The sequence below is a fragment of the Lemur catta genome, chromosome 14, assembly GCF_020740605.2.
Source record: "Lemur catta isolate mLemCat1 chromosome 14, mLemCat1.pri, whole genome shotgun sequence".
In the NCBI taxonomy this organism is placed as follows: Eukaryota; Metazoa; Chordata; class Mammalia; order Primates; family Lemuridae; genus Lemur; species Lemur catta.
Genome location: NC_059141.1, coordinates 35930393 through 35951760, shown reverse-complemented (window position 1 = coordinate 35951760; position 21368 = coordinate 35930393). Strand labels below are relative to the sequence as shown.

Here is a 21368-nt window from a genome sequence, read left to right as displayed (position 1 = left end):
CCCTTCAGTCAAATAGTTGTTCTACTGGTCATATTAAAGAGTTGATACATTGATAGAGTTATCTCCCAGAACCATTCTATACACTGTCTCAATGCTTACTTTAAGATATGTGTTGTTTAACTATTTCACCCCAAAGAGTTGGTAACCCAAAATTTGAATTGTGTATTTTGTTCCCAGCTGGTTAAAGTTGTCAAGAAACAGACCAATAAAGGCTGTTTCTTTATATAAGTATGGGTAAAAGGAGGAAGACGTAGGAAGCAATCCCTACCAAATCTGAAGAAGAACAATTTTCCTAATCATAAAAAGACTTTCTGAAAATACCCTTAATGCTTTAGAGCAAGCAGTCCACATTTTGGTAAGAAGAAGGAGGAATGGAAGGATAAGGATATCTTAAATATGGTAACTACTACATCACAACTATATCATTCTGTATGTTCTACCCTTCTTCCCAATGAACCTGATTATATTTAAAGTGATTGGGGAGGAAAAAAAGAGAGGCAATTTAAAACAAGGTTAAACTTGTTAACAATAATTGTGTGACACTTAAAGTACTTTTAGAAGCATAAATATTTTTTTGTACTATGAAGCTTAAACCAAAAAGAATCTGTATAGAATCCTGTTTATTAAGGTTATTAAATGTGCTATTAATTAAAATGGTGATGAAATTAAAATCAGTGAATTCTTATGTTTCAATATACAGAAGTAGTCAAAACATTATTTAATGCTTTCACACGAGTAATGAATCATAATCCCAAGGTAACCAGTTTTAAACTGTTGCTTTTTTTTCTCTCTTCTCAATCACAATCTACCTTTTCCATCTGAAATATTTTCTAAATCTTTTTCTATTTTAATTTCCTTTGGCAGCAACAACAACTGCTGAGGCCTTCTCTTCTTAAACCAGAGGTATCAATTTTCATTTTCTTTTCAATCTCACTGAGTCTTCACAATACTTTTTTTGCAACTTTAAGGTCCATATTACATGTAGGCAGAGTGGGTATCTGCCAGTGTAGCATAATTTTACAAGAGACAGAAAAGGTGCTTCAAATTAAAATAAAAAATGGGCAAAGAAACAAACAAGTCAGCTTCCCACTGAGTGCTGGTGGCTCAAATTTCAAATTTCATTCTCTGGGAATTGGACAAATAAGGCCTTGTTCCTAGTAAAAACAAGCCATCATTGAATGAAATAATTAATGAACCTGATCAATAGTTACCTTTCTTAGTGAATCTGGATTCATCAGATCCATTCCTAAAATCAGACTGGATTATGCAAAGTTTAAAGAAAGAACATTAACATCTGTACTGAAATATTTCATGGGATTCAGTATACTGCCTTTGGACATAAGTCTATTTCAAATCGCTTTTGACATTTTCTTCTGCAATGTGGAAGAGACACTCAGAGTTATATAATAAACTCATTATTTTATTTATTATGTTTATATACTGCTTAGATATTAAAAAATAAACTAATGCTGGCTTAATGTTTTTTCCTTTGGTAAATTTAGTATTTTATAAGCTCCATTCATAATTTTTTCTTTTCCTTGTCCTTAAGAACAGAATTCAAACTGTGTTAAAGAGAGACATTTCTTGGTTTGAAAGTATTCACTTAAATCTGGAGGTTTGGTGTCAAGAATATTCAACTTTTATAAAGTTTTTAGGAAAAATTTCCTTGGAGAGGGCTCCATAGACTATTGAATCAGAAAACTCAGGGTTAAAATCCAAATGCCAATTGTCGGATGCAAGGCCTTCATCAAAATAGGCATCCTCTTGAACATCAATCTTATCTTCTATAAAATGTTGGCAGTAATATCTAATATATAAGCTCCTAGTTCAGCACAACTGGAATGTGGCAGGAAAAATTCAGTAAATGATAATTACTATTGTTTTTCTTTGCATTAGTGTAAGTATTTATAATAACAGGACACTAAGTTAATTCTACGTCTTCTCAATGTGGTCAGCAAAAATGAATATTAAAAGTAACACTAACTGACCTATGCTATTAGTGTGCTACTTTGCATGATTTTCTAAAATCTAGGATTCAGCACCTAAGGGATGTCAAGAGGGACTGTGGAGCAGAAAAAAGGCCCTACATTATGTTGTCTGTTTAGGTCAACTCAGGGATCTTACAGGTCACTAGGTCCTTCCTTGATTTTTTTTTTTTTTTTGAAAGGATGATGCTCTTCTCTTCATTCATGGGTAGTGTAAGCATCCAAGGGGCACCTTCAAATTATTCTCTTCTGCCAGTCCCTGTGTCTTCTTACCCAACTCAGAACTATAGAAGGACTGATGGAATCAAGGACTATCTTGCTGAGTTTCCTGGGATCCTATCCTTATCCCTTCTATCCTTCTTATTATATTTTTAAACTAGTTGATGCCAAGTATATATTGTAGCTAGTAAGAGCTGAGCACTGTTCTGTCTTTAGGAAAAGATAAAAGTATGTCAATAAAGAAAATTTTTCAATTCTGACTTTTAAAATCTGAAATTTACTCAGTTGCATTGTCTCCATAAATATTTACTTGAATGTTTTATTTTGTCTTCTTTGTTATAACTGAAAGTTATTAAAATTACACTTCACAACCATTTGAAGTCCTTTTCTCAGTCTCTGCATGTTATTAGATTAAACATGCATTGGCAAGTAGTTTAGAAGTATTAGTTCTGAGACCCATTTGCATTATTTAAACCAATATCATTACATTGGGTTTTAGATACCTCAAAAGTCTAAGCTTGCCAATATGAAACATTTATGTTTTCTTCAAAGCATTTTGGTTGAATGACTTAAATCTAGACTTTAACTTTGTCCCAGTTTCTTACTGGTCTTTCTCAACCTCGTTCCCACCCTCCCTTCAACCTTCCAATGATGAAATTTTGTTGTTGTTGTTGAAATAAAACCTACACCCATAGCAAGTGTTCCAATCATGCTGTACAGCTAGATGAATATTTACAGAGTACATATGCCCTGCTAGTTCTCCATAAGCCTCTTCCTGTCAACATCCAGATATTAGTTACCCTTCCCCAATCATTCACCTGGCTTGTAACACACTCATTAATTAGTCTGCATTTGAAGTTTATATAAATAGAATAATATAGTATGTTTCATTTGTACCTGACTTCTTTTGCTCATCATTCTGTTTGGGAGCTTTATCTATGTTGTTATGTGAGTAGTGTGTTGGTGTACAGGTGTACATATTTCTCTTTGGTATATGACCACAAATTGAATTTCTATCAAAGAGGGTATGCATATATGTAACTTCAGTATTATTATCATTTTCTAAAGGGTTTTACCAAGAAGTATGTGAGAATTTTAATTATTCCATGTCCCTGCCAACACATGCTAGTGTTAATTTAAATAGCTGCAGGATACAGGGAAGTAATGTAAGTGAAAGGAGTTTAATAGATGCAAAACAACAGTGGATGGCAGATTTCATGGTGACTGTGGGTACAGCTATAGAACAGTATGGTTGGGGATATTCTTGTAACCAGGAGAGAACATGTTTGCTGTGAGGAGCAGTACCACCAACTAGGTTGTTGGCATGTAAAAATATAATTCTAGTGTTGCCATCTTTTTATTTTTCAAGAGAAATCAAAATTCAGATGTTTGATGGCATTTTCTGATGAGAATTGTTGGTATCTATTTCAATTTTCCAATAGAAATTCAAATAATTCCAATTCTTAAAATGATATTGGCCAAATTAAGTACAACTGAAGGCCATTGTCCACATCCATCATGCAGGCTGTAAATTTCCACACTTTTTAAATGATATATCTGTGCCGTCAGAGGAGGACATTTTTTCCCTGACTCATCATTATGCCTGGATCAACAAAACTAATTCTTATAAATAGAAAATTTTAGAAATAAGTACCCACCCATTTTCCTGAGGATATGTATACTTTTGCCTCCTTCTCTTTTCTTGCTCCATTGCAAAAGCACTTTGATTAACCTTTGCCATTTAACTTGATTAACATGTTAAAATAGAATTAAGAAGGGAAATGTAAAGAAATTGCAGTTAATAATTATTGAAAACTTTTTATGTATATGTTTCAGAAAAAAACATCTTTTTGCAAGAGTTACGTTTGACAAAAATCAGTATTCTTTAGACTTTAGAACTGGAACTCTTGAAAGGGTATCTATTCTAACAAATGCTTTTTTTTAAAAAAAACCTTAAATTTATAATCATCAATATGTTTTAAAATGTAAATATCCTTGGGAGAGATCACACATCAACTTGAATTCTTATTAATATATAAATTACTGTCAGATGATTTTATCAGAACAGTTGTAATGAATGGAAGAACACTCAGTACTAGAGAACTATTAATGGTAGGATGAAAAAATGCTGAAAATAATGTTGTAATTTTCCTCAAGGCTAAATTCAGTTGATAATATTAAAAATACTATTAAATATTAACTGTTTATTGACAATTTTAAAAGTTATCCAAAGACAAATGAAAATTCCCATTTGCAATTTTTAACAGGTTTACCTTTAGGAAAAAGTTATTTTTCGTCCACAGGTCTAACCTAATCTTATTTTGTATAAAATAGTTACAGTCAGAAAAAAAAATTGAGTATGTTTAACTAACACTTGTAATTAAAGTTAAGAAGCAGGAGTGTTAGGAGAGTCATCGAATTCTATTTGTGAAAACCTGACTGTGAGCTGAAATATGATATGAATTTGCTTTCAAATACAGTTTCTCTTTTGAACAATAGGAATTATCCATGGAATCTGGAATTGATCCTGGCCAGGAATATGGACAAGATTATTACACTTATGAGCATGGGTACATCTTCAGATTTTTTTATTCAGAATCTTATTGTAGTATTTATTGATAATAGGGAGTTATTAAATGGTTATTACTAGTATTTGTTTTTAAATGTCATTTTATTAGTTTAATATTTAAAATAAGTAATATATCTAGCTTTAATTTCAATTACATTTCAACTATTTTTCTATGAATTCTGTATTGATGTTTTGATTGATGTTAATTGCAATTCTAGAAATGCTGTAAAATTATTCAAAACTATTTCAATGGAAAATAGAAGTCAAACATATTTGCTCAATTCCTGAATTCACCATTTATTTTATGTGAGATGGTTAACATCTTATATGGTCAGCCTAAAGTTTTTACCAAGAGAGCAATTAAGCAGCAGAAAACATACTGTAGAATTCAGTAATAGGTATTTCAAAAGTCACTTGTACATATAAGTTAATTGCTTTCAAAAATAACAGCAGAAAAATCTGAATACCATTACAGACCATGTTTGAAGCAAACTGTTTTTGCTATAAAGATATAGATTTTATGTTCTAAATGAGCTATTACACTTTTCAAAAGAACCTATTTTTGTGGCCTGGGTTCTTCAGTTAATTAGGAAGCAATATGCCTTTTTCCTCATTCTAATATCTCCCAAAACTTATATCTGAAATAACTCAACTCTCTTTATTGTTATTCCAGGGTACCATTATGGCAAAAATCATTGGTCATCAGGTAGTAGTTCTTACTCTATAGTTTTGTAACTAATTTGCAAGAAGCCTAACAGGAGCTGTATAAATATCTATTGATCGAAGGATAAAGAAAATGAGGAAAACAGAGCTCATCATGGTATATTCTACACAGATCATATGACAGAGTGTTTAAAATTATAAGTTTATATTACAGGTATGAAATGCCTCAATATGGAAGTCGCCGCCGATTGTTACCACCGTCTGGACAGGAAGAATATGGTGAGGTGGTTGGTGAAGCTGAGGAGGAGTATGAGGAGGAAGAGGTAATTTTATTACGTTAAGTAATATTCCAAGAACAGTATTTTTTAACCCTATATGACTAGTAGGCTATAGAACATTTCACCTTTCAGAAATCCTATTCATTTGCTTTCCATAGAAATTTAACAAATGCTGACCATTTCATTGCCTTGTCTATGAAGGAAAATTAACTTTTAATAGTTTAATTTATTTCCTTCTATAAGATGTCAAACATTTGGAAAAACCTACAATAAAATTTATGTTTTCCAAAATTCTAAATGTTGCTCCATGAAGATAATAAAATCAAATAAATTTTTAAAATTCTGCAACACAATGGTTACTTTTGCTCCTACATTATCTAGCATAGCTAAAAATCATGAAAAATATAATCTGTTTTTTGATTATCAGAGAAAAATAAAATACTTCCACTAATATTTTTGAGGGAATTATGTTTAATTTATGTTTAAATTAGCATGAATCATTTCTATCAAATTCATATACTTTGCCTACAATATTTACTTGGCAAAAAACAACAAAAACAACAAATAAACATCACTGTAGCTCTAACATATTCAGAATTTAACAAAATAATCAAATTTCTCATTGGATATGATAAACCATCATATGTTTATGATTATTTAAAATTCTTAGACTTTATCTAAAGGAACCTACATAAAGCTATCAAGCAAAGTTCTAGGAATAGGCGAGAGAAGAGGCACTGATTATTTTTTTTCTTTTTTTCTTTGATCTAAGATGCAAAATAAACTTTGAATACCAAAATCTATTAATTTCCCCCTTTTTTGTCATATCATAACTACACCCAAGCTGACACTTCAATTGCATTTTCACAATTTTCAGGAAAAGCCAAAGAAAATTATAAAACCAAAAGTTGAAATTAGAGAGCCTAGTGAGGAGGAAGAAGTAGTTGTAACTATTGAAAAACCACCAGCAGTTGAGCCTACGTACACAACATGGAAGAGAGCCAGGATATTCCCAATGATATTTAAGAAAGTTAGAGGACTAGCTGATAAAAGAGGCATCGTGGACCTTGAAGGTGAAGAGTGGGAGAGACGGCTCAAGGAAGAAGAAAAAGATTATTTGAAACTAACTCTGGACCAAGATGAAGCTACAGAAAGCACTGTGGAATCAGAGGAGGAGTCTTCCAGCGACTACACTGAATACAGCGAGGAAGAATCTGAGTTCAGTGAGTCTGAGACTACAGAAGAGGAATCTGAGTCAGAGACACCCTCTGAGGAAGGGGAGAGTTCCACCCCTGAATCAGAAGAATCTGAATCTACAGAGTCCGAAGGAGAAAAAGCAAGGAAGAATATTGTGCTTGCAAGAAGACGACCCCTTGTTGAGGAGGTCAAGGAAGTCAAGGGTGGGAAAAAGGAAGCAGCTGAAGCACAAGCAGTACAACCTGAAGTTGAAGAAGAACACCCAGAAGAAGAAGAAGAAAGTGAACTGGCCCCTGTGGACGAATCTACAGACCTTGAAGCTCATCATGTCCCAGAGGAGGGCAGTGTAGAATCAGCTTCAGTGGAAGGCGGCATGGAAAGTGAAGAGGAATCGGAATCGGAATCTGGCAGTAGTAGCAGTAGTAGCGAAAGTCAGTCTGGAGGTCCGTGGGGCTTTCAGGTGCCAGAGTATGACAGAAGCAAGAGTGCAAACCGAAGGAAGTCTCCAGGAGCAAGCTCTGAAAGTTACAACACCGCACTTTAAAAGAGATCACAGTAGGTGGGGTTTTGCAGTGATGAGTGCCCTTGTGTGCAGTGCCTTCTGTGTGCTCTCTGAAATGCCACTTCATGATTTTGAAATGACTTAAGGTCAGAAGCATGCCAGAAGTGAATATATATACTATCCAAACAGATTTGTATATTAGAATGTATGAAAAGTGACCAATCCTTCCTACATTACTAAATTGGAACACATGGAATCAACTAATCAATATTTACTATTTTCTGGTGAAATTTTGTAAATGCAGTGTGGCATTATGTATTATTGGTGATGCCGTGTCTATTGGAATGGATAGGATGAATATATATATTCATATGTATGTGTACATATCATGGTTTTTGTATCATCTTTCAAAATACTGGGACAAGCTGCAACAAATTATTTCTAATAGTCTACTTTTGCATATATGTGCATTTCTACTGGCAAAAGTATTATTAAAGATACACTGAACATGTTCAAATAAGTTTGCACCTGCCAATTTTAAACATTAGGAGTTAAATGAAGTAATATTTAAAAAATGAAAAGTTTTTACCACTTATTTTCTGCTGTGGTTATAAGTTAAACTGGATTTTAAAGAATGAATTGTAGCAGTTATGAAATTTTTTCTGGGTAAGTAAACACAAATTTCTAAAAATTAGAAAGCATGGATTACTCAGTGTAAAGTGTTAGTATTTATAGCTCACATATCCCTACAATGCAATACGCTTTCAAGAAGAACATAGTATTGTTTAACCTTTGCTGCTTGCCATTTTAAATGTCGATTGGTAAAAGGAAAATGAATTGGTGAAAATGTCCATTGTATTCCAGTTGCTTACAAAAGGAAAGTTTAGAATAATTAGCTTTCAGTTTTGGTGTATTACTCAGTGAATTATGGAAGTTTGGAAGATATTTTCTTTGAAGTTAACATATATCTACGTGGGATAACTCAGAAAATGAGGGTCCTTCAAGTGAATAATAAATTAAATTATACAAAAGTTTTGGCTAACAATGGAGAGTAAGTTAAAAATTAGAATCAAGTGAGTTTAAATTTTTTTTGAATATTGGAAATGGAAGCATTAATATGAACAGAATATACTAATGCTGTTCATTTCTTTCAGTTTAACTTTCCTGAATAGTATAGCAGCTGTCAAACAATGGATCAGTTCCTTAGATGAATATAAATAATACATTTTTTTTCATGTAGAGCAGTAACTTCTTCTAGAAGAATATGAGTGTTCCCTGAAATGTCTACTTCTTGGATCAGTAACAATTTTTTCAAACATAATTAAACACTAAAGCCAATGAAGAATTGGTGAAAATAAACTGATGTTAATAAAGAGTTGCTTCCTTCTCTCTCTCTTGAGTTATTTAAGTTTGATAGCTTCCTAAATGCCATCGTTTTGGATTTCACAGGCATTGTAATGTTTGCCTTTTTAATTCCTTCAATGATAACTCACATATTTTATTTTATTTTGTCAGTGGGCAAGAAAAAGAATGATCAAATTAGTTGTGGATCGAGAGTATGAAACTAGCTCAACTGGAGAAGAAAGCGCTACTGAATGTCAGAGGAACCGTCTTCACAATCCTAATATCCACAGTAATATCAATGGCAATATATATATTGCACAGAATGGTTCTGTGGTGAGAACCCGCCGTGCCTGCCTCGCTGATAACTTAAAAGTGTCTTCGCCTGTCCGACTGGGGAGGCACTTTAAGAAACTAGACAAGTTGGCAGTGACACATGAGGAGAATGTGCCCCTGAACACATTATCAAAGGGGCCATTTTCTACTGAGAAAGTAAACACAAGACCAACTCTGGTCACATTTGCCCCTTGCCCCGTGGGGACTGACAGTATAGCAGCGAAGCCATTGGGAAACAGACTGAAAAGCACAGTTGAACAAGAGTCCATGATTGACAGCAAGAACGTCAAGGAGGCTTTGGAATTTCATAGTGACCACACACAGTCGGATGACGAAGAGCTTTGGATGGGCCCCTGGAACAACCTTCATATACCAATGACGAAACTGTGACTGATTTTTTAAAAAGTTATGTTACTTTTTACTTCAGTTTTTAATAAACTGTGCTTTTTATTGTCACTGAGAAAACAATGTATGGAATTTATATCATGCACACAAGCTACAACTTTGAACAACATGCTTTAAAATTTAAAAAGAGACAGATTTGCACTCACATTTGTATCAATTATTGTAATTGTTTTTTTTTTTTTTTCCAGAAAATCTTTTTGGACAGACTCTCGATTCACTAAATAACATATCATTTAAACATTTAGCTATTTTGTTAGGTCTTGATTTTTTTTCATTTTAATAAACAAGAAATAATTTACTAACTAATCATTTATATTTTGTTGATTACCATAGATTACGCTTCATTTCTAGCTTCACAGAACCTTTTTGGTACATGTAATTTTACATTCCATAGGCAAATGGGAAAAAAATATTAGGGGATTTTTATAGTTAATGAATTTGTATGGTTGCTATCTGTACTGTTCTGGATTTTTATAAATGAAAGATGGAATTACAGAGTAATAGTAAATGTGGGAATCACCTGTAAATTATTTTAAATCATAAACTTATTTTACTTATTGTCCAATATAAAGTTTTTCATATTTTTACATACACACATGCACACACACACACACAGACCTTTCAAGGAATACTTGAAGTCATACCTCATACCCCTTTTCATCAATATTATTTACAATCTTCCCTGGTGCCCCACTAAACATTCTATCCATATCAAATATAAGAGATAATTTGGTTTAGTCACTTGAAGTTAAAAAACTTTTTGGAGCAACACAGAATTCTCACCCTTAGCAAAAGCTTATTGAGAAGTGGGAAAAGGTCAAATAGGCAATAATGCATCCAGACCAACAGTTTCAGTATGGAAGACAAGGTAAGGTCAGGGAGGTCTCACATTAATGTCATTGCACATGAATAGTTTATAAACTCAGCATCAAGGAATTTGGCAGGGTCAAGACTTCACGTAATATGAGAATGCCTATAAAGGCCATAAATCCATAATTCCAAATGCATTCTTGTGTTTAACTTCTTTCATTTTCAGTTTACTTATAGAATATTTTAGTGCACATATTGATGTGCATGAAGTCCAGAGCCAGAAAATGTGATTGCCTGGGCATTTTTTAATCAAAGAACACAGTCTTGATTTTTTACCATTGAACAAAGCACAGTCTATTACCATTAATAGAAGTGAAAACATAATATTCTTTTTAAAAAATTGCCTTGTGTGTTGCATACTTTCCAGATGTAAAAAGAATGAAACAATATAGATTCAGAATTCTACTGAATATGACGTAGTATGATATAGATATAGCTCACCTCAGATTTTGCACAGTATTGACGAAGTTCAGATTTTAATGAAATTCCCTCATGCATGCATATTATATGATTGAAGGATTGAATAACGCAATATTATTTATTCCCCCTTACATGTTTCAAATTTTAAAAATGGTTTGTTATATGCTATTTCCTTTATTCCAAAGTGAATGAATTGCATTAACATAAAATTGCCAACTTATATGAATACTATATTTTTATTTCAGATTTCCAAAAGTATTTGGAATCAAATACAGTAGCATCTCATTTACCTAATTTTATTGAAAATTAATGCATCCTATACCCATGCTAGGAAAACTATCAACATTAACTAGGATCATATTAGAAACATAGAATCATGCCCATATCCCCATGCCTACTAAACAAGAGTCCACATTTTCATAAGACCCTGAGGTGGTTTATATGCATATTAAATTTTAAGAAGCAATGATCTATACTATTGAATTCCAGGGTTTACTCCTTCAAGCACCAAAGTAATTGTTTTTAGTATAAAATAGTTTGTATAGAAATTAGATTAAGAATATTATATTTCCTTACTGGCTCAAACAGAGATCACTGAATAGAATTTAATGACACCCCAAGGTCATCTCAACCAGCATCCCATGATACTCTCTTTGCATACAGCTTTATATAATTTTTCTGCCTTTAATTTCCGGCTGTGATATTTAACTTATGTTGTTGTGCCTTTCTCAAATTTTTTTCTTCCAGTCTATATCTTCTAATATCCTCGTAAGAAAGTTTGTGGTTTTTGTTTGTTTGTGTTCCTTGTTCTTATTTAAAAAAATCACTAAACCTGAGATGGAGATCAGGTAGGTGGATTCAAGCAAAAATTTTGTGATTCTCAGAAGCTTGCTTTGGTCACTATTGGGATATGTGCACTGTTTTGGAATTCTCATGTTGGCAGAAGACTAATGCTCTGATATATGAGATGTCACTGTATTTTAAAGTACAATTTTTATAAGAAAATAAAAAAATTACAAGCTACTTAGGAGACACATTTCAGCAATTTCAAGTAAAAAAAATCATTTCAGTAAAAAAAAAAAAATCATGAGGTTAGTCTATCCCTTAGTTAATGGAGACAGTATAAAGAGAAGCAGGATTTATGCAGAGCAACCAAATCAAATATTTGGTCAGTATATTTTGGGGTAAAGTATGCACAGTAGTAAAAATATTACTAACTAAATAAGTCTGGACCAATTAAACAGTTACTTTGATAGGATTTCCACTATCTTATAAATCCATGACTCAGGATTAAAACGTTGGAATCCAGGCAAAATACCCAAGTATGTTTGTTTAATCTTAAGAATGCTTCATATAAATGATGTTTCTATGTAAATGTTTACAAAGAAATTGGTGGGTTTTCTTCCTCGAAAGGCAAAGGAATTTTTTCTTGTTGTTCTCAATCACTACCTGCTTTCAATCAGGCAGAAGAAACAGCAGATCTTGGCTGATTAAGATGAGAACAAACTTATAAATGACTATAATATTGCTAAACCTATTGCTTTCAGAAGGTCTTGTCATTAAGTAAAAGAATGAGTAAATGTGGTCAAGGTGACATAGGACATTTGTGACTGGACCATCAAATCACAGATACTAATCTCTTCCTAGACTTGTCTTTTCCATTAATTACAGACTCCAGGAGTGCTCATAGAATTACAACTGTAGGTTGGCCAAGAGCATCTTTTTAAAATACAGGAAAAAAAATTTGCCTTGCATTTTATATGCGATATGCCACTCATGTTATTAGACTACACTGTTAACAGGGATGTTAAAACATGTTATTTACTCTAAGTGGTTCCTCTAAATGAGATATGGTGGCTACTATTAAAATATTGTTTCATAACATTTATGTATCATAGAGCCAGAAAAAATTGAATATTGATTCTTGAGTGAAGACTTTTTTTCTTTTATTTCATGAGCCTAGCTTTTTCTCTTGCTCTGCTTCACCTTCTGCACTTTATCCCTTAAGTGGAACTTAAATACCACTTTAATTAATTAGCAAAATAGGCAGAAAGTGCTAAAATTTATTCTCAGGGCAGATGCCTATTGGTGCCTGCAGATAACACAGCGATAAGGTTGAGGGATAGGTTCAAAATAATATTGAGTACCTCTACTTTTTATTGCTAGTTTATCCCTATTCTAAAATGATATGTGAATTTTTTGTTCTATTTTATTCTCTTGTTATTGCATTAGTTGACCTTGATCTCTGTCATAACAATCTTTACTTTTAGACTGGTATCTTTTTCGTTGTAATCTACTTTAAATTTATGGTAAGTTAAGCACATGTATGGAAGACTTGGACATTGTCTATAGTTTGAAAAACTATCAACACATTCACTGCTTTCCCAATTTCTTTATCCAAACACCTGTTCTTCCTTAACAAATATTTATGTTACTGTATGAGGAATCTGAATTAGACAATTTAAGTCAAAATGCATTTTTCTTCACTACACAATGTTTCAAAAATAAAGTTCCATTTGAAAAAATGAATTCTCATTATTCTACCAGGTGGGGATAAAGTCAGTAACTATTTTCCCATTTATATGCTTAGTATTTCAACTCAATAATAGAAAGAAAAGTCTGCTCTGCAAACCCTTATCTTAGTACAATGTGGAGGAAAGTGTATTTTAAAACTCCTATCCAGTCTCTTGTTACTTCCGTCATGTACTTGTGCCACCAAGTTCTAAGAAGAGTGGCGACTGTGTTGCCTGTCATACCACATATTCATTTGCATAAAAATTTATAATCACATAAACACAAAAGTTTTCACATGTAATCAGGCAGTTATGCTCATAGAAACGCTAAATGACAGCATAAAAGTGGCAGGAAGTGTAGTCAACCTAAGTTACATTATGTATCTTATAATATAGTTGAGCCTGATGTTTCAGAGACTCATAACTTATATACATATACCTATATCTATAGCTCTATCTATCTGTCTATGTCAAATGTGCTCCTATTTCTCTGGCCACATGCAGCTTGCTTAACTTTCTCATGCAGTTGATGATTTACTAATTTCAATTGTCTTTTATGGTCAAACAGTCAGGATTGAGAGGAATAAATTTTCCAAAACAACAATCTTGAACTCAGAATTCTTGGCCCTTTGCCTTCTGCTCTACCTAGCGTAGAGCAGAATTGTATCCATCCATGTATTTCTAGTGCCCAACACACCTCCTTGCAAAAACAACTGTTGAGGAAAATTAGATTAAACAGAATGAATGAATTCTAGCTCTGTCACTGTGTAACCTTGGGCACATCATGTTACAATTTATCCTGTTAGAAAATAGTAATAACAACCATTTAAGTCCACCTCAGTTAAGAGATAAAATCAGATATTTAATCTGAACATATTTTTGCCAGCTCTACAATGATATATGTAGAGAATAAAAGATTGGAAATTTACTTTCATGATCTTCACAGATTTGGCCAGATTTTAATATTTTACTGGCTAAATGGCAGTATAAATCTTATTGACCTGGTTTACTTAGAATAGTAGATATTCTAAGTTATAATAAAATGCAGTTTTTTCCCCATCATACTAATAAAAGTATATGATTTTTTGGGTTTTGTTTTTTTTTTATTTCAGCTCTTCATGGGGGTACAAAAGCTCAGGTTACATACATTGTCCATGTCCCGCCCATCCCCCTGAGTCAGAGCCTCAAGCCTGTCCATTCTCCAGACAGTGCGCCTGGCATTCACCATGTAGTCATACCTCCATCCCCTCCCCCCACCCCCCCACCTCCCCGAGTCAGCACCTTCAAGCAAAAAGTACGTGTTTTTTAAAGAGAAAAGAAACTGATGGTATTTTTTTGTCTTCTGAATTGGGCTTTTGCATAATTTAAAAAAAGAAAGCAGTGTTAAAAAGAGCATCACACAAAGCCTGGGCTACAAGGACTATTCAGTGGTTTTATGTCTGTGAATACAGGGAACTACTGAGCAGTCTGTCCTAAAATTTGTCACATCTCCATTTAAGTACTCACCAGAAATACACCTTTATTATGGTGTATTTGCTGAATTAAAGCTGACTCTTTTGGATTTGTTGTGAAAGAGACTAGGATTTTATCAAAATGTAGCCTATGTTTAGCTGTTCTTTTTCTCAAATCCTAAGAGAATAATTTACATAAATAACCACACTGACAAATGGTGGTTTGAAAATGTCAATATCTATGTCCATACCCCCTTGACTTTCTATTCCCAATCAAATTTTGTTACCTTGCTACCTTCTATAAAAGATCCTGAATTCTCATGGTATAAAAACATCAATTATAGTCCAATGAGGAGAAAAAGGGGCATTTTTACCTAGCTTAAATAAATATAAATAAGTCAATATCTACTTATATTTAAACTATTTTAGTTATATATGCATATTTAAATTCATATAAATAAAACAGTGTATCAGTATTAAAATATTGCTTTTATGAACTCCTATATGTCATATTTCATTTATACTATTGAATTAATCATCAATATAAGTGACTACATATTTTTCCCAAGGTACAGGCACTCACTCATATTTTTTTTATTTTTTCATTTTTAATTATTATGGGTTATTTATATAAAATCCAGGCAGGTTTTTTTTTTTTTTTTTTGAGTAGTGAGGGGGGAAGAGGGAGCCTAAAAGTAGATATCCCTGATATAACAAATGTATGTCTTTTAAAAGTAAGTTATGCATACTGCATAACTTTTAAAATTAACCTTTAAAGACTTACTTGTGCTAACATGTACAGTTGAAATATCATAACTATAACTTGTTTGGTGAGTAATAAGTATAGGTTAAGTATAAGTATCTAAATTGCATCATTAGTTTAGTATCACAGTCTTCTAACTAGGAGATGAGTTTACCCAAAGAACCATTGGTCTTGACAACAGGGCAGAAACATTTTCCAATGTTTGTATCTATAAGGGAGCTTGGAGGATAAATCTTGGCTCTAGTAATTCCTTCATTACTATATTACATCAGCGACATCCCAAACTTTCTGATTCAGTTTCCATAATTACAAAATTAGTTTGAATTTAAGTGTCCCAGAGCCTTTTGAGTAGAAGCCAAAATAATAGGCCCAATATTCCCCTGAAACAAGCAAGATTTGCAAGTGCAACTGTGCTTTACAGAACCAGCTGCTGTGCTCGTCTCCTGCTTGTGTTATTTATTTATACCCCATTTCAGAACAAAAGGGTCTTAGAGTGATTTACAAAAATGCATAGAGTACAAAAGAAGAAATAAGGTTGAAAGAATGAGACAAAGAGAAAATAAAGATAGGGGAAAAGTAAATGTAGGGCTTAGACTAGCATCCCGACTTCAGCACCCCTGGTTCTATACGTTAGTTATTTAGGCCACAGATATAGCTCTAATCTCCCCAGCTGTCAGATCCAAAAGGAAAATAGGATTAGTTACAAGATTCATAAATGTGCATAAAGTTAGAAAACAATTATTGAAGAGAAGTCAGCTTTGACTGTTACCAAAACCTGAGAGAAATTTTTCCTAAGAGTCTTTATAAAAAGTACACTATATGATATATTGGCTTAGTTGTAGGCATTCAAATTTTATTTCTTTGCTTTTCAGTTTCTTCTTACATAGCTTGCAAACATCAGCCTTTTCTCCAGGAGATCTTCAAGTGTTTTACACTGACTCTGTTGCCCTGTTACCAATGCCTCCTACAATGTCTGCTGGAAGGATGGACTGTCAGAATATTTTCTACTTTCACTAGCATTCCTTCTTGCCAAAAGATTTATATTAATCCCACTTTAATTAAATCATTAATCAAAGGCCAGGTTATAAAGGTCTACAATTTTCACAGCCCTATTGCTGTGCCGTTTGCTGATAATGGTGTATATAAACGCAGACCTCTTTCTTCAGAATACAGATTTTTTTCCCCCTTGAAGCTCAAGCCTGAATTTAGGGAACTTTTTTAAACAAATAAAATAGTTTTTTATGAGGTAAGTAAAAATATGAAGAATGTGACATCACCTTAATTGCTTGCCTAATTTAGCCTAATTGTGTTCAGTACATACTCATGTCCAGTATATATTCATTTTATGCTCATATATTTGAATGATAGATAGTGTTATTCCCACTGATGTACTGTTAAAGTAGATCTCCAGAAAAATAAATAAAAGAAAACAATGTGTTCTGTTTGCAGATTTCTGTGATATAAATACTCTCATCATGGTTGATTTCAAGCTACTGATGGCTTAATGGCCAGGTTGCCAAATTCTTGAAAATTTAGTGATTGGCTTTCACAAGCCAGTATAGACTTGGTTTACATGTGTATTACTAGTGCAATTATTAATAGTGCCTAGTTTCACTCTCAAAAACACACACACACACACACACACACACAGAAACTTTCTCTGGAAGCCAAGAAATACTTTAGAAGGAATGATGCCTAAAAGATAATGGAAAGTGGCCAAAGAGGCAAGTCATTACATACAATGGGAGACAAAGAGAGGCCAAGAGAATTCAGGAGGTTGTCAGCCAAGCAGAAACATCATTTTGTACAAAGGTCAGACATATAAGAGAATCAAATTATGTATTTAAAAAAACTACAAATAATTCAATTTCACATTTTCATAAAATGCAATGGAGAGGGGTGGGGTCAAGAAGTGGAAAGATAAGCCTAGATATTATGCAAGAACTAAATCATTAATGAACCTATTTCCATCTTATCACATAGACAAAGGGCAATCACATAAATCTAAATAGGAGAGACGATCACTTGAGAAACATACAAAATGAAAGGCAAAATTCATAAAGAAAAAGTTATGAGTAATATAAAGAGGAGAAAATTTCAACATAGAAGGCCTGAATTAAAACTTCAGTCTACCAATAAATACACTAATGAATCTTTTTGCTGTTAAGCCCACAGACTGTTTCTCAATTATTATTTACATATTCTTCTTTTGTCCTGTTTAAGTTAGCACTACCTCTTTTTATACTGTGGATTTCTCCTCTATCTCATCTCTCACCATCTTTGGAATTTATAATCTTCCCAGATCCTCCTATTCATTTGGATATCTTAACAAAAAAAGGAGCTTAAATAATATTTTGAAAATGTTAAATTAGTGAACCTGTCATTCATATGTAATTCCTGTTTTCCCATTCTGCCTAACCACCTAACAGAGAAGTATAGCATCATGAGTAATCTTAGATATGGGTCCAAATCCTGGCTATGCTACTACCTGGCTAAATCCCTTATCTGTAATGCGGAGTAACAATAGTATTTATCTTTTGGGTTGTTACAAAGATTAAATTAGTTAATTTTTGTAAAGCTTTGAAACAGCCCTTGCATATAGTAGACACTACATAAATAAACAGAGGGAGGTATGCAGGGGGAAAATCACTTCAAGAAAGAAAGGAATAGACATAGGGAGAAATCTCATCTAGACAGGAAGAAGAAATAGAAAACCTACTTATTCCATCTTTGGGTGAATTATGAGGACAATGTGGTAACATGTACGTACAGACATTTCCCCTCTCCTTTTCCCACCCTTGCCCCCAAATCTCTGAATGGTGAAGCAAGTTAGAACACAGGAGTTTTTTTTTATCTGGGTCATTTATGACATTGAGGACATTTTTATGGGTGGTGGGGGTAGCCAACATGGACAGGCTGGTCAGAGTAAGGTCAGCAGTTGTACGGGAAGACACCAGCCTGAGATTAGCTCATGGGACTCCACTCTCAATCGTATATTATGCAGAAGATACACACCTGTTCCCTCAAGTTCTGTGCAAGAATGTGAAAGAGATGAGAAGGTGTAGGCTGTGGCCTTAGTGGGCCCTAAGCCAGGTCATTATGGCAAGACTTAATTGTTACAAAGAGGATTAGGGCACAGGCAAATGTTGCAGAGAGACTTCCAAGGGATAGGTAGTGTCAGCAGGAGCTGAGGTAGATGTGAATCAGGAGGGAAGGTGGCAACTGCTGGACCAAGCTGAGAAAGCAGGCCACAAGTTCAGTATCAGAAGACTTTAGCATCATAGGTCTGCAGGAAGAACCATGATTAGAGGACAAGAAAAACCATCATCAGAAACCAGAAAGGACCCAGAGAGTAGCGGTATCTATACTTGGATACAAATTCTGCTTCCACATTATCATGAGCACAATGTTAGCTGCTCTGCAGCATGTCCAGACACCATCTTGAACTGGAAGAGGAGGAGAGGAAAGGAGGGAGCTGAATATATAAGCACCTACTAAAGGATGGACTGTTTAAGCCAGAAAAAATTAATACCTTGTTAATTGAAAAACTTAAATCTTTCCTCTTAGCATCTGGGTAGTGGATTTTGAAAAGGTTTAAATCAGCTATAGAAATATAAAGACACTTTTTCTTTTCATTTTTGTACTATAGCAATCATGAGGGAGGGGATAGCTTTTTCATTTTATTTGCTTCTGAGAAATAGACTTGAGGACTTTCAAAATTAGATTACTGCCTAATAATTTTCTTAGGTCCTTATACATGTTCAGAGTTTCTAATTCCATTTGATGCCACAACAATCTAATTTTAGGTTTCTTCCTGCTTCCATTTACTAAATCTTTGCTCTTCCTCCTTCAGAGAAATGCACATCTCAGAGAATAGATTCAAAGATGCAATCAACATGGGGGGAAATTTTTTCTTAAGACTCAAAATAGATAATTTGCATCCTGACAGCCTCCAAAATGATAGATTTTCACACTGGATATTTTATTCATTTAGTGGTGTTTGTGATATACTTCTAAGTGGAATAAGAAAAACCTTCATGGCATTTATAGTTTATTCTACTATACAAATAGTATGAAATATTTTGAAGGAAAAGAGGACAATCAGATATTTCACCAGTGCAGGATGAGATCTCCTTCTGGCTTGCCTTATAGGTTTAAGTTATCAAATCAAGTTGTATGGAAGAAAACTCTTAGTAAATTGTGAGGCAGTATATCAATTTCTATAAATGAAGAAATACACAACACAAATACAGTGCCACATTTTTCCAGGGTGTTTTTACCATTGACTCCTATGATTGAAAATGTCAATTATAATTTCTCTGCTGAGATCAACTGTCAATGTCCAATAAATGGAAAGACGATATATTTCAACTTGCCTTGGATAATCTGGATTTATGCAAATTGCTATTAACTATACATAATCATTAATTTCATTTTGGATGGTAGATAAATTATGCAGTCACTCTCCCAATTGACATTTCCTCTCAAAGTTGTGCAGAAACTTCAAATTTAGCATATTCTAAAGGGAGAGTATTTTATCCTCTCTTCTTTAAATCCTAGCAAGCATATTGTTTCTCATCTCTATCCTGATTCCTGCAATGGCTCCAATCTCTTTCAAGGAATCCACACTTTTGTCACTCGGCTTTCTCTACTTCTCTTCCTATGCCAATAACAGGCACCATGCTCTGTTTATCTTTCTTTAATATAACCCCTAAAGGAGTAATTTTTCCATATTTCCACAGCTACATCCCTGGCCTAATGCTTCAACATATCTGGCCAAGACTAGTCCAATGGATTCCTAATGGGAATTCCTTGCTCTAAATTTTTTTCTCTTTTAAAAAATTCTTAATTTGCTGCCATAGTGATATTAATGAAATATAAATTCATCATCTAACATTATTTTAAAAGACGTTCTGTGTTTTCTAATTGCTTAAAGAACGCAATCCAATATCATACGGTATTCAACAACTTCTAGAATACAGCTCAATCTATCTTTCTAGACATATCTCCCATGCTAATATCCAAGCAGGATTCCTCTTAAAAGACAAGAAACTAACTTTTCAAGGAAGATAAGAGCTGAGAACATTCAGAAGATTTTAGCAAAGTTTTAGTGGGGCAATAATAATTTGTATTAATTAGAAAAGGCTTTACATTAGAAATTTGTAGTCTCAATTCTCATTGATAATTGAAATTTCTCATGCCTATAGTGCTGCATCAAAGTAACAAAATTTCATTTAAGTCAAAAATCCCTGTAGGCCAGGATCATGGATATCTCAGTAATATTAAATTGATAATGCAATGATCAAAACATCTTTAACTTTCATATTTGCATTTGGCAAAATTCAAAAATTTCCACAACCTCTGTGTTCTCAGAAAGCCACCAAAACACAGAGGTAGCACTGTGGCCTGCAATGGAGATGGTATGCACGGGGGGAGATGTTAAAAAAGAGATGTCTGGGCCAAGGCATTTGGAAGTGTCAGAAGGTACCTAGAGGGACAAACAAAACAAAAGGCTCTCAAGCCCCCAGCCTTCTTTCTCACGCTAATCCCTCCCCTACTCTTCCCACCAACCCTCATCTGATACAAACAATAGAGAATTCCAGAGGAAAAAAAGAGCAACTCTAATGGAAGACTTTGTGGCTGCCTGAGTTTCAGAGGCTATTTCTCAGTACAGAAGTGCCACCTGCCTGATGCTGGTTCCAAGTATATCTTTTCTTTCCTCTTCTTTTTTTTTTTTCTTTTTTGTTTTTTGATAACTGAACACCTGACCCATGAAGGCTTTGTGACTTTCTGTCCTAATGTTCCCTCTCAGACTTGATGACTAACAAAGAAAGGGTTCAACAGACCTTGCTTAGT

The 21368-nt window shown here is 33.6% G+C and overlaps 1 protein-coding gene across 8 annotated transcripts in view; it reads left to right on the top strand.

Moving 5' to 3' along the window:
• The window catches only part of PCDH15 (protocadherin related 15), a 634897-nt gene extending 625214 nt beyond the window's left edge, over positions 1-9683 (top strand). For 3 of the 8 annotated variants that reach the window (XM_045568054.1, XM_045568053.1, XM_045568052.1), the window contains 2 exons: positions 5651-5759; positions 8929-9683. In XM_045568054.1, the coding sequence (XP_045424010.1) occupies positions 5651-5759; positions 8929-9480 (661 nt within the window). In that variant the 3' untranslated portion in view covers positions 9481-9683. Of the gene's footprint in view, positions 1-864; positions 904-4703; positions 4775-5650; positions 5760-6591; positions 7477-8928 lie in introns of those variants that run through there. The other 5 variants (XM_045568051.1, XM_045568050.1, XM_045568049.1 and 2 more) reach the window with 3 other exon arrangements.
• The last annotated feature ends 11685 nt before the right edge of the window (positions 9684-21368 follow it).